The 15,010-nt window shown below is 34.8% G+C and overlaps 1 protein-coding gene across 3 annotated transcripts in view; it reads right to left on the bottom strand.

Moving 5' to 3' along the window:
- The window catches only part of LOC128077672 (adhesion G protein-coupled receptor A3-like), a 252,454-nt gene that overhangs the window by 21,567 nt on the left and 215,877 nt on the right, over positions 1-15,010 (bottom strand). For all 3 annotated transcript variants that reach the window (XM_052677159.1, XM_052677160.1, XM_052677161.1), the window contains exon 17: positions 11,957-12,102. In XM_052677159.1, the coding sequence (XP_052533119.1) occupies positions 11,957-12,102 (146 nt within the window). The remainder of the gene's footprint in view (positions 1-11,956; positions 12,103-15,010) is intronic.

Here is a 15,010-nt window from a genome sequence, read left to right as displayed (position 1 = left end):
CAAAAATTTAGTTTGACATCTCGTCCTTAATTCACCCCATTGAAAAAATAAGAAACAAAGGTACAATGGCATGAGTTCATGAGTGTCGACCCCAATTTTTAGTTTTAATGTTAAATTTTTTTGCTGTTGTCGGTTTTAGTCTTACTAAGTTAAGCTAAGGGAAATTCTATATATATGATGGCATGAATGTTTACTTTTTCCTGTTGTTTAAAAACTGACATACACAGAAATCTATTTTTGGTGATCCCTATCCCAGATTTTAACCAGGAGCAAAAACAAAGCTTTTCCATCATATATAAAAAGGTCAAAGTGTAAGTTTCAAGAAAGAAACTCACGGGGTTTATTGGAACACTAAGCCAAAAGACATGATGAAAGTTTGAAAGAAAAGAACAAGTAGAGGAAGAAGAGATTTATCTTTATAAATAACTAACAACTGAGTAATTCTAATTAAAAACTAGAAATGACATTCCATTTCAACGTTATGTTACTACAATAGCATTGCAGAAAATGGAGATCTGAAAAGGAATGAACAGCCATTACTAGCATCCTAAAACTGTAAAGCATCTTTGCTCAACTTTCCAGGTAAAGAGACTGCCTAGCTTTGCTAAATATAATAACTGCTATAAGTTTTGGCAAGATCAGAACCTCAGAAAGAAGTATTTTCTTTAGCTGCAAAACTCTCTTAGATGTATGAGGAAAGAATTTAGTTAACTGGTTGCTCCTTCAATATTACCGATGGAAAGTTAAGGGTCTGCATAAGCACAGAAGATTGTTATATGAGATAATAACAAAACTGAGCCATAACACATTAAATAGTCCAAAACGCCATTCATATGAATTATAGACACAGTAGGGCAGCTAGTCTGATAATAACTACGGTAGGAATTCTTTGCCCGCAAATTCTATTCCTTAATCTCTGATTAGTGAGAATGAGACTTACTGGCATCAATAATCCCAGAAATCAAATTCCAAAGTGGTGTAAGTACACAGATACTTCTGGGAAATTAATACTCCTTGTTCAAGATTTTTTTTTTTTTTTTTTTTTTTTGGTTGCGGGCTTTTTTGTTGTTTGTTTGTTTGGAGAAGTAAGATCCTAGAACTGACCGCTCATCTACGCAGCAAATACCACAAATTTAGTCTCTTTGTATTCAAACCATAAAGTCAATGACTGCAAAAGCTAAAACAAAAAACAAAAACTGGGAGATAAAGTAATAGATATATCTGAAGAAACTCATCTGGTTACAGGTGCAAATTTGTAGGTTATGTTCTTTATGAATTACCTACTTCCACTTAAGCGATTACCTTTAATAAGCACAGTAGGACAGGGAAATGTACTTACATTTCAACAAAAAATCACATAGAATATTTGAAGTTAAATCTCTACAGCATTACTAAGCAATCCAATTTCTCAATACTGCTAATAAATATTGAGGGGCGAACACTAATGATGTTCAGTAATCATAGTTCTACTGCTTCCTAATTAATAGATAAAACAGTAATGAGGTACCTCTCCTAATCAATAGATAAACAGGATTCAGGTTTCTCTGAGGCTCAGATTTACTTTCACAGAAAATCTATATCAGCTATAACTTCCATGTGAGCTTAAACTCTTCAGTGATTCCCTGAGCACCAAATGTAGTTCAATAATAAAGGCACTAGTCCTTATCTGAGTGAATACTCAACTATTAATATATGCATAAAGTCTGATCTGGACATTCTGTTTTAATAATAATGCTAAATATTAAACATTATATATTTAAATTATTTTCATTTGTATCTTCAAAATTGCAAGGAATTTACAGAATTTTATTTTTAATTAACAATAAGGAATACATTTCATCTGTGAATCAAAATTTTCCTGTGGTTATGTATGTTTAATTCCCTGTGATTCACTGAAAATGCTTTGTGGGTGTGGATGTCTCAGAGCAGAAGTTGGCCTAATTTTTGTTATGCTTTATACAGTAATGTGGTACCTGAATAAAATTACCTGGAGGATCGGCAGCCAGTTTCTACTAGACTCATAACATTTCCAAGCACTGAAGGCATATTTGGAGCACATTAGTTTCAAAGTCTCTTCTGTCAAAATTTGCTTGCATAATAAAACACTAGAATTCTTGTGAGATCCACAAGGCTGTAGGAATTCAGCAGTAAATAAAGATCTGAAAAATTAGAATGCTTAGAAAAAAAACTTGTTTTAAGAATAATAGAATTGTAGAGCAGGAGTGCCTATGAGAGCCCAAATGCTCATAGGCAGGGTCACATTAAATAATTATCATGAATAGCTGAGGTTTGTCTAACCTTTGTTAACAAATTACTAATGACTTTTTTTTTCTACAGCATCCCAGGTGAAGTGTTTTAATTATCAACTATTCCTATAGTTAAAATTATTTTTCTAACAGCAAACTATTTACTTTCTATTGTGAATTAAGCTTATTATTTATTGTCTTCAGTAATTTCAAAGAATTTCATTAATTATACATTTAAAATATCTTCAGAGTGTTGTTATTCACACTTGCAACTAGCCATGAGAGTCCACAATTTTCAAGTGATTTGAGCTCATGTATTCCTATTTATTTTCACACTTATGGCTGTCATTGCAAATAAGAAGTAAGAAGATTGCTTTAAAAGTCCAGGCTGAGTGGTTTAAAGAAATCAAAAATCCAGAAGTCAAACTCTAAGCAGAACATGAAACATCATGAGTTTTTCCCTTCTTCCTTTCTTGCCCTTTTAGGTGTGGAACCTCTCAAGAGATCCATATCACTGACAGGGAGGTCACAATTTCTTCTCCTAATGCATTTCTTTAATGCCTTTGCCTCCTGTTTTCTAGGTTTTCAATCATTCACTGAGTTCCATTTTTAAAGCATGCTGTTCTGCACAGGCAGGTCCAACTGCCTCTGTAAGAGGCACACAGATATACACACAGATGTAGTGCTTTTTAATAGCACAGGGAGCAAGACAGACATTGAAAAATAGGATCAATATTTGGGAAACTAAGAATGCTCATTGTGAATATGTTGCAGCTGTTCTTGAACTTTAAATTTTAAGTGTGAAAATAAACAGTTTAGAACGTTCAGTTAAGACAACAGAGAAAATACTACACACATACAAGATCTATACTGCAGGTAAGACTTGCCTTTCTTCTACTGTACTTAGGGAACACAACAAGGTCCTTTTGAAGTAGTTAATCCAGAAAATGAACTTCTGGTTTAACCCCAGTCATCATTATCAACCTATTGATCAACAGTCAATATGACCTAATTCATGAGGGAAGCATCTGCTCTGGAAATGATTATTCGTATATACTGTACTCTTCATTTGGAAGATTAAAGTAATATATTTTATAGGAGCCTTTCATTTACAAGTCTTTTTCCTCTAAAAGGAAAAGGCAAAATTCAGAGGCACCACACTTGCTAAAAACATGGTTTATATATTTGTATTTAATTCTGCTGATTTATTTTAATAAAGCCCACATACTATTTATTGTTTAACATTTGCTCTTGGTTCATCTTTAAGCCAAAAATAGAATACTGGCAATGTATTGGTAAATGCAGTAACTTACTAGATCTATGCCATGCTAAAACGCAAATACATAGTACTTCTACTGTACTGCCATTATTACAGACTATTGAACAATTCTATATAATATTAGTTGGCTGCCTGCAGCGTTCTAGGTTTATGTGACATAGCATTTCATCAGTCTGCACAACATGACAATTCTTCACATCTTGTATTTCCTTGCAACATCACAATTCCCATTACAGTTAAGTGGACATATTTGCATATTCACTTAAAAAAAGGTGACCCGTGGCAAGCTTTTAGTTGCATCTTTTTAACATGATTTTCATAAGGATTTGTATCTCACATCTCTAATTTTCTTAAAGTTAATCAAAGCCTGATTTTTAAAATAATTTAAATTACAGTACACTCATGCACAACCAGAAGTCAGAAAGCTTTTTCTGTAGCTGTTGTGATTATATCATGCAGATGGGAATGTTTAGTTCTTTGTCCATTCCATGGCAATAGACACATACGAAATTAGTTTTATTTTTTTTTGCATAATCAAGTCTTATTTGTAGGACACCAGATATTTATATGAGAAAATATTTAGCTCTTCCAAAAACCTGATAGTTTTCTACAAAACCCCCATTGACGTTTGAATATATTATGTTCAAAGATTTTTAGAACTTGCAAAACTTCCAATCAGCATCTTACATTTTGCCTGGAGCAGAATATCAAAGCACAGAACATTTTATCAAGCTTACCCTACCCTTAACTTATCCTCTGCAATTATGGATTTGACTAGCTTGAATTCTAGAGAGTGTTGAGACATGGAATACTATGACAAGAATTCTGAATTTCCAGGAACTCACAATAAAAGTATAGTTCAGCAGGTCAGCATGTTGTAATTACACACTTTCAAATTTAAAATATCATAGGAATCATTACAAGTCTCTTCTTTGCAAGCTTGCAAATGCCATAACTCTTGTTGTCAACAATTTTTAAGCCCCAAGACCAGAATTCCCTTATTAACTGACCAAGTATCAGTGAAATATTTTTTTGTGGGGAGGAGTGAGAGGGTAGGGTTACGTTTGTCAACATCTTTAGAACCAGGGACACTTCCAGTTCAAAGGGCCTTGATACACAACTTGCAATGATTTTTAATAGTTCATTTGCAAGTAATGAGTTAACGTTTTTCTTTTGCAATAACAATAAACTATTCCTTTTTTGACGTAGGCAGTAGTTCAGACCCTGTTCTTTAAACACAGAGGACAAAACTTCACCTTCTACTTCAACATTTCAAAGATTTGATATTATAAGATTGCTACTCTGAATTGACTCAGTATCCCACGTATCCCACCTGCACTTTATGTAATGAAGTTATGGCAGTAACAAAGTCCTTTTCTACTTTGACTGCAAAAAACTCTTGAAATAAGATTGAAATGAGGAACGCCTGTTCAAAGCATCATTTGCTTAAGGCATTTGGTAGTGTGTTCAGGCACTCTGAAGGTGAAAAAGGAAAGTTCTAATCACATCTCTTGTTTGATTCACATTATACTGGAAAATGCTTCCTTATTATGAAAGTGTATACTGGCAATAGAGTGTTGTCTGTGAAGGATATTTATATGTCCTATGCAAAGTTCAACAGCTTTCTTGAAGCACCGCTAACAATATATTGCTATTCTGAATACACCTCATATTTTAATATTTTTAGTGAGAATGGGTTAGTATGGAACAATTAGTTCAGAGCTGAATCAGACATTTTCTTTGACCTAAGATAATTTCAGCCTGAAGCAAAATACATTTCCATCATATGGGGAAAAATTGAACAAGAAAAATTCATGAAAATGTTTCCCTTGTCACCACTTTATACTCTTTTTCAATATAGAACTTTCATTTTCATTGCTGGAGAGCAAAAAAAATGGCTCCGCCTATAATCCCTGACCCCATCTGACCATATATCAGCCTTTAAAAGAGAACACTTATACCAACATGTTTCTAATGCATCAAACCAGTTGAGATTCTGCAATTTTCTCTACCTCATTAATGATGAAGAGACATCTTTTTTTGCTCTCTCTAGCTTTCGTACCTCAGGTGGCAGAATCTTTCTGTTCTACTGTCTAGGGTCCCAGAATTAGCTTTTTTTCTTTTTTACAATTTACATGACAGTCAGTACAGTCTGACATAATATTAGCATTCGTATTTGAATGTTAGCCACTAAAATACTTGCCTTCAGAACAAGTACTGTTCAAAAGATTAGACAAGTTATTAAGCCAAGCTAAAGCTTTGAGATGGCTCTTACCCTCAGTTTATCTCAATATCCCTTATAATAATCCCTTATAATCTACACATAGATTACTTTTATGTTGAATATAAATAACACTTTGACTAATACAGTTAAATTAATAACTTGAAGGAAAATATGGCTTCTCAATACCAGGGATGTTAGTAGAGCATCCTGATGACTGTCCACAAAATATTCTGTCCTCTAAGCAAGGGATGCAATCAGGTATTTAAAATACAACCAAATACAACATGGTATAGCTGATTTTTTGAGATTACTGCCTTGCTGTACAATTATTTATCTAAATGGTGGAAAATCTACTCAAGGGGTGGGGGGGCATTACTTCCACTTACTCCCCATTGAAAAAACTGTGGCTATTCTAATAGTTAAGACTGAAATACAGAGATCTCCACAGGGCTTGTGAGAATTTTGCATACAAACACATACAAACTATAAAGAACTGTTAAGGAAATGGCAGATAACCCTTGAGATAATCAAGACTAAATTTAAACTTTATAAAGGTGATTTGGCATGTTCACTGCATGAAGAAAAAAATGAGATTCCATGGGTGAAGATTAGAGGAATTAATATTTATGTGCACAGCATACTGAAGAAAACAATGGACTGTAATGATGCTTTTCATCTAACCTCTTTCTCTCTCCCTCTCCCTCAATCATTATTTGATACAAGATGGCAAAAATTCATGAGAGCCAGTATAAATGAAAAATGCACTAGAACTTAATTGCATTTCAGAGCTACTGGTGTCAAGGGGACAAGCAACGCCTGTGTCTGTCAGGATGTAAATTAAGTCGCTTTGTATGATTCACTCTCAAGATCCAGAAAAGAGTAGGGCTGAGAACATGACATGATATGTTTGATAAACTTTACATTCAATAAAGAATCTGTTATCCTGGTCAAATTTTGATCCCCTGTTGCATTGAATGATATTATGCTGCAATAAATTATTGCCACTTGATTATAAACACTAAGGGAAATTTTCTACATCCTCAGAGTAACAAAGATTAATTTTTGAAGACACTTGCAACCTTGTGAATATTAGAAATCATCAGTTGTTTTTATTACAGAAGTTTCATCTGGTAAATGACTAAATATAAGATGTATTTAATCTTGATTACTGGAGTCTATGTACCATAACCTCTTTTACTATGCCAAAACATCACATGCCAATTTTCAGTGATGTAGTGAGCACTGTAGTATGCTGCTCAAATATAGGATGAAGCCTTCTCTTTTGGTGACTTACTCAGTAAAAACTGCCATATCATCAGATTGTGATGGAAGTCACACCTTCAGCCAGGCTTTTGGGATTCACAGTTAGACAAATGTGACAGTACACTGCAGTAGATCCATTGAGGCCCATGAGTTTTCTCTAGCTTGTCAGAACCCAGACCAAGCATCTTAGTATTCATCCTGAGAAAAGCAGGCTTGTCAAGAGCCAAGCAGATGCCACAATGACTGTAGTATCATCCAAAAATCTGGAAAATCTCCTGTCAGAGACAAGAGGTTCATCACAGGATTCATTTACTCAAATCAAAGATGATTTTCCTGTACGTGAAAGCTTTCCCTTTTTGCAGTGAAAGAACTTCATGTAATTCAGTGTCACAGACTAAGATTCTTAGCTATTGTTTAGTTAGATACTACTGATTAGTGTTTTGGTAGCTGAGATAATGAGCCAGAGAGTGAAGAGCTGTTGCCATGTTTGTAGGAGTAAGTGGGAGAATGCAAGTGGAGCGTTACGATGTCTTGCACATGCATGTGATCAACTTGTAGGCTCCCCGTCACTGCTGCACCATGAACATCACTCACAAGGAAGACCCAGATTCTATTTCTGTAACTGTACACATGATGTATATAACTTGCCCATACACAAGCTCACATAGAACAGCAGAAAATCACATATATGTATACCTGTATGTATATGCATGTATTCATTCATTACCAGACATTACAGTTCAGCCAACTATTTCAGTTATCTCCTATTATTTCTAGGTCTTCTGTGCAAGTTAAAGAATAGTTTCTTTAACAGCTCTAAGACATTTCAAAGTCTGTACATTATTTTTAATAGTCATAGTACTGAGCTCAGCATTTTGAATACAAAACAAAGGACTTACAGCCAACTCAAAAACTACTGCTACTGCTACTGCAACTACTGCTACTACTGCTAGACATACAATTTTTCAAAGGTGCTGAAAAAGGTACTTTTCCTCTAAGCCCTACAGCTTTAGTAAGAACCTTTCAAAAAGTGTATTCGACACATTTCACAACGAGCAAGACAAAATTCAGCAGCAAAAGTGACATAGCTTGTTATCCATTTTGCAATGGATTCTGCAGCTTTATTTATGCACATCAAGCGTCAAGTGTTGTTTTTTTTCATGGCAGATATATGACACTGGACTGTTTCTAATCTGATGTATGCTCTAATAGTTAACTTGCAAGATGTTCTTTGAATAAAAAGGGTGGAGGGAAATAGGACACATTTCAGGTACACAAACCTGAAATTAAAGGTAACTTAATTATCTGTCTCTTTAACACCAGTTGGCTTATTTAGTTCTTATTTATGTTTATAATGCAATTGTGCTCAGCGTTTTTTATGATAGTAGACTAATTTTGTTCTCTTTCTGGAAAGGCATAATGTTAATAGAACCGTTAAAAGACATTTTCTACCTGGTCTGTATTTCTAAGCTGTATGTGCACAAGGTATCAGATGAGAAATGCATGCATCAGCTATAAAAACAAATGGTATCTGGGCTGGTGAGAAGTTCTGTACACCACAAACAACAGCTGAATCTTGTCTGCCCTTTTTTTTGCTGGCAAAATCTGACTTCAGATGAGTCAGAACCCAGACACTACCAGGTTTCACAAATGTCCATAGGGGATGAACAGACAGAATTACATATTTCTATTAAGAATATCCAGAGAGTATGTTTTGCAGGAAGTAATTTCATTATCTGCTGAAGTGCTAGGGTTCAGCATTTAAATACACAAAATTCAATAATGCATTAATTTGATCCACCTCATTAGCATCCAGAAACATTTAGTGAAAAATGACAAAATTGTTGCAGCTGATTTCAGACTAAGTGGTAGGCCCTGAGAGTTTTAAGTCGGTAATTAATGCATAATATATATAAAATATGCTGTAAAATATATAATAAAATATACATAATGTCTCATGTTTAACATACACGATGCATCATATAATATATGATTAATACATAAAAAGAGGCAATATTCAAGATTTTATATGCACGGAGAACAAGTTTCACTTAAATTACACTGTAAAAAGATTTCATGTTTCAGCTCTGTGTTTTGAAACATTGAAAACTAATACGGAATCACTATTTTACACAGTAGGATACATCTTGCTGCAGCTCAAGTAAAACTAACAGGAGAAAATCAAGTGCACATCATTCATATTACTTCAATAAATGAATAAGCAAATTGGATGGCAGAGAAACTGAATCAACTGTTGCAAAGATATATCCTTTTCTGCTAAAAGGTAATGTCTCCTTCATATTTTGGAGATTTTGGTATGTTCAGTATTTTAGCTAGAGCAGATCAAGATTGCTGAAAAAGTGTAGTATGAGCACTTTTATTATTTCTTGATAAACGTCATATCACAGATTTATGAATTGATTTTTTGACAGTTGCCTCCATTTACTGACTCACAAAAAATACTCTAATGCTCCATATAACAAATGCATACACAAAGAATAGAAAAACACTCACGCATGAACCAGAAACCCAGTCTATCATATACATTCATTACCAGAAGAGGCTGAAAGAGACCAGCAAAGTGCAGCTCTTCCCAAACACATTTGTGTATTTATGTTAAACAAAACCAAATACAAGCCAGACTAGATCTACAGATATGAACAACAAGCCACCTTTTCCTTAAAAGTGCCTTGCAAACTGGACAATATGCTTTCTAGCACTGAAAGACCTGACACATAAAAGAACTTAACTCAATCTCCATTTGAATAAAATTAATTATATTGTTTTGCTAACTATTCATGCAAATGGAGACAGTAATTAACACCCACCTCCCTGAATGCCAGACCCAGACCAACTGTGCTGTTCTCTCTCTTATGCACTTGAGGTGCACTTGGTATCAAGGGTGTAATCAGATTATAAACACAAGAAGAGTCCATTTAAAACATTTCTTGTATATGAGCACACTGAAATATTAGACTTACATTGACTTTATGGAAATATTATTCTACAAAAAATTATGATTTTAATATTATTGAAATCAGTAAAGTTGAAATGGCCAAAAAACCCTATCATTATACCTCCAGAAGAACAACAATTACCAATTATTTAGTTTATCTTTTTCTCGCTTAAAGCAATGTTTAATTTCACATATACAATTCCCATTTTCTACATGAAATGAAACTGATCCTTATTATTTTGAAGCTAGCACTAACCATTATGAAATCATATTACATATACCAGTGGCTGTGTCTCCAGGAGATATGGTGCCCAGAGTGAGAAAAATAACTGTGGAATCATTAGCTATTAAATAATTACATCATGCTTTTTACAGTCAGAAGTAGTCTTATCATCTCTACTACTAAACTTGAAGTATCTGCTATTTATGTTCACTGGCTCAGAACCTCGATGTGACTGGTACAACAAGGATTTTAATTAGAGTAATTCTTACCATAACCTGATTGCCTGTTGTTTTCCAGCTTGAACAAGATTTGAATTTGAAGAACATACACTGTGCTGGATATATGCAATGTGAAACAATTCTACATTAATAGCCACACTGCAGAATGTGAAAATTGGCAATTATTCATTTTGCCATGAGCTAGTAACTGGAAGTGTGAAATTCTCATCTGTGAAGAATGGTACAGTAAATCATGGATTAGCAAAGTCAGACACTCTCACTCAGTGAAAGTGAGTTTGTTAGGATTACACCTAACAAATCCAATATATTCTTCTATTGACTGCATAAGAACAGGGGAACTTCACATAATTTCTTCTCCAGAAATAATACATTTTAAAGATCAGGGAACTAATCAATGTTAATAAAGATTTCCCTCAACAGAGTCTGGACATCAAAGCCGTTCTCATATTCTCACCAATTTTTAACACATTTCGACAACATCACACAACCACTATAAGATCCACTTAATAAACATTTTGTGTTGAAGATAAAGTAGCTAGAATGTCTTAAGAAGTGTACACTAACAGGGATTTTTCAGCAAAGCGCTAAAGAGTATAACTCATACTTCCTGACTTTGAGTACATAAAATTGTGGTCTTTAATCTAAACTGACTATTTTTTCCATGAAATGGAAGAAAAGAGACATCTCCGTAAGACAGCTGTCATGCAAACATCTAAGACAGACGGGAGAAATCCTTGTCTGGAGGTTTCTCTCTGTATCAGACTTCCTTCGAAATCTGCACAGGGACACACAGCAACTTGAGCAGCACCTAACCTTATGATAGCTGAATCTCTCCTCTCATGTGCTTGGTAGGAAATTCCACATCATTATAGGTGGTTTTTTTTTTTTTTTTTTTTTTTTTTTTTTTTTAAGGCAGACTGATAATTTTTCCTTGAAGCTGGGCACCAAACTAAAATTCTACAGTAGAAGCAGTCAATCTTCCATTCATGACACTGCATTACATCTGCCACACTATCAGAGACGTGTTAGTTAGTCTGCTGCATCTAGAAAGCTGACAGAGTCCAGACTTTCAGTCTCCCTGGTAATAGAATTAGATATCTATTGCGGAATGAGGAAGGTTGCTATCAGGTTACTAAGCAATCAATGTAAGTGTGAGCAAGATTTATAGCAGAAAGGATAAGGGTAAAGAAAAAGTCATTATAGAGTAGCTTTTGATGGATAAGTAATGCCTTAACCCAGAAGTAAGCCAGTTTGTGTTTTTTTTTTTTTAATCCATAGGAAAGCAACAGGAACTTGAATTGATAGAAGCACCTGAACATAGCCAGTATCAATTTTGCACATCTCCTGAGTACAGTTAACTACTGGCTCACAGTAAATATTCATATTTTTATATACTCCAAAGTGACTCAGTTCTTTATGGATTCTATTTATAGACTATAAAAATAAAGTGTGCAGAAATGAAAGAGTTTCAAAGTTCATATTTTTAATAAATACTTAGAAAAAATATCATAAGTAATGGTCCATACCTGAGCAGAGGTTGTTTTGGATAAGAAGGTTGGTCACCGTTTTGGCATGACTGAGTTTTTTTTGTGACTTGCTTGTAAATATTCCTTGCTGTTACTCCAATCCATAGCATAGTAGATAGTGTAGAATAATGCAGTACTATGCCAACCTAAAACAATAGTGGACAGTTAAACAGGTCAATAATAAGTGGATCAGTAAAACAGGACTTTAAGAAGAATCTTACTACATAATTGTACAAGCAAGCAGATTTCTTTTTAATTGAATTTGTAATTGTATCTTTTTTTTTTTTTTTTCTCTGATTCTTTCTAGCCACAGAATGAAAACACTTTAAGAAAGCAGATGGAGTCTGTTACTTATCTATCATAGATAATATCTGTGATACCAGATGGTACGTTAGGAAATCAAGATGTTTAAGACATTTGTAAAGAACCTGATTAATGACAACTTTTACACCTGGATTTAAAGTGATGTAATATTTGGCTTGTGTTGAAAACCTTGTTAGCTTATCATGACAATACAGTTGAAAAAATATTGAAAGGACACCAGTACTGTTTGCTCTTATACTATTTTCTGAAATTTTTCATCAATATATTACACAATATCCAGTTTTAGTTCAATCTCACATGCATATAGCCATGGTTGACTTCTTGTAATGACCAGCTACTTGTATGGCATCAGTGCCAGTTACCTAAAAAAAGATTTTTAGATATGTTTTAAGCAAACTCTCAGATTCTTGATAGTATTATTACCATCATGTCTCTAAGACAATGGTGTGTTTAACAATGAAAGCAAAATAAAACACAAGCACCTCTAAAATACTGACATGTTTGTTATGTTAGTAATTGTTATTCATTACTATGGAAACAGTAATTGGAATTTTATCCAATCTGCAATGCTTTATTTCATCAGCTAAGTTTCCATCTGATTATATAAAATGAGGTTACCTTTTAAGCAATAACCTGACATTTCGCAGTGACAAATAAAATATTGCCATAATTGGAGACCACATAAATGTTTAAAGAATACAGAAAATTGCTAAATAAAGCTAACACAAATCTATTATAATGATTTACTTAAATCAGTGTTCATTTTTGCTCAACAAAATAATTCATCAGTAAAGAAAAAAGCACATTAATTTTGTTTATATTTCATAATATAGCATGAACTTGAATATAGCAGCAAACAGTATCAACAAAAAATCCTTGTAATTTTCTCTGAGACTTGTCTGGTACATTAGACAAGAGAGCATAAAGTCTTCGTAGCTGTTGTCGCTTGAGGTAAAAGAAGCAGAAATAAGAGAATGAGACAACTTTGTACCATCAGCTGGCAGACATTGCCAGTTCAGTGGCTAGTGCTGCCCAAACTCAGTTCATGTGCAGCTTGCAGCATTTCAGCAGGGAATATGACTACAGGCTGGGGGAGTGAAGGAGTAAGACAGGAGGTAGAAAAGAGGGAGGAGAAGGGGAAGGTAGGAAACAGAAGAAAGAACTGGAAAAATACTAGCGACTTGGTTCGTAACCTCTTTCTCATTTAAGCATAACACTTGTACTATGTATTCTGCACACACTATACACAGTATGCCAAAGATTTGATAAGAAGATGAATAGCTGGGATGAGTTCTGTGTGAGCAGGTATCAACACATGAAATTAAGACACTGTACATGGACAAATATTCACAAATGATCAGTTGCTTGAGTGAATGAAATAACATGACCAAGAAATAACATGATCAAACAATTTTATTGAAATTTTCAAGAGGCTACTGAACCAAATGGAAAATATTGCTATATTGCACATTAGTCACATGACTTTTCTCCATAATATGTCTGTTTTTCAGCAACTAAATTCCTCCTGATATACGGACAACTCAAGTAACATGGAAAAGAGACAGAAATCTTCAGTACTGTCTTTCCAGTAGTATCTCTTTGTCTTTAAATAAACATTTCCATTTGCATTTTTTCCTTAAGGCAGAGGATATATCCTGATACTACCGTACCTCCTGATGACTGATGGATTTGCAAAACAGTGGTGACAATATGGAGACAAAACGAGCAGGAGGACACAACAAAAATGCAGGATTTGCAAGGATGCAGTGAGCTTCTATACTAAAACCCAAAAGAAAAGGTATTATTTTCTCTTTATGGAGATGATTTTTTTATTTTCCAGCTTTCTGAAATAGATTTTTTTTTACTATCTACTAAAAATCTTTTGAAATTAAATGCTTGTCACACCACCTCAAAAATTCAGTTTCAAAGTGATGCTCTGCTTACTGCCTTTTCCTTTCCCATATCTCCACACTGGCATTCGTGACATGGAGATGCATTTCCCATATTCTAACATTGAGCTGCTCTTTCAGGCTGCTCAGATCTACACTACAAATACATGAGGTAATGGGTCAGAACACAAAATGGGAAAACAAGACATAAAAGAAAAGGGAACAGGACAAAGTCATTTCTGTTTAATAAAATCTCATTTAGCAAACATAACCCTTTGGATTATGCACTAAAAGTCCAGTTTATCTGTGTATAACTTGTTACTGAATTTATGCCTTTGCAAAGCTTGAACATGAGTCAGCAGCGTACCCTGGCAGCCCAAAGGGCCAACCATACCCTGGGGTGCATCATGCCCAGCACTGCTGGCTGGGTAAGGGTCCTGCTCTGCCATGGTGTGAGCAAACCTCAAAATATCAGGCACGGTTTTGGGTGACACAATGTAAGAGGGACACAAAACTATTAGAGAACATCCAAAGGAGGACAACTAAGATGGTGAAGGGTCCAGAGGGCAAGATGTGTGAGGAGCAGCTGAAGTCCCTTGGTTTGTTCAGCCCAGAGCAGAGCAGGCTGAGGCGAGGCCTCATGGCAGCTTGCAGCTTCTCACAGGGAGCGAAGGGGCACTACTGAGCTTTGCTTTTGGGTTACAGCAACAAGACATGAAGCAACAGCAGGGAGCTGTGTCAGGGAAGGGTTAGGTTGGGTGCTATGATAAGGTTCTGCACCAGAGAGTGGTGGGCATGGAGCAGGCTCTCCAGATCAGTGTTCATGGCGCTCAGCTGCTGG

This window comes from Tympanuchus pallidicinctus, unplaced genomic scaffold, assembly GCF_026119805.1.
Source record: "Tympanuchus pallidicinctus isolate F22 unplaced genomic scaffold, pur_lepc_1.0 scaffold16, whole genome shotgun sequence".
Classification (NCBI taxonomy): Eukaryota; Metazoa; Chordata; class Aves; order Galliformes; family Phasianidae; genus Tympanuchus; species Tympanuchus pallidicinctus.
This window is presented reverse-complemented; position numbering and strand designations above follow the sequence as displayed.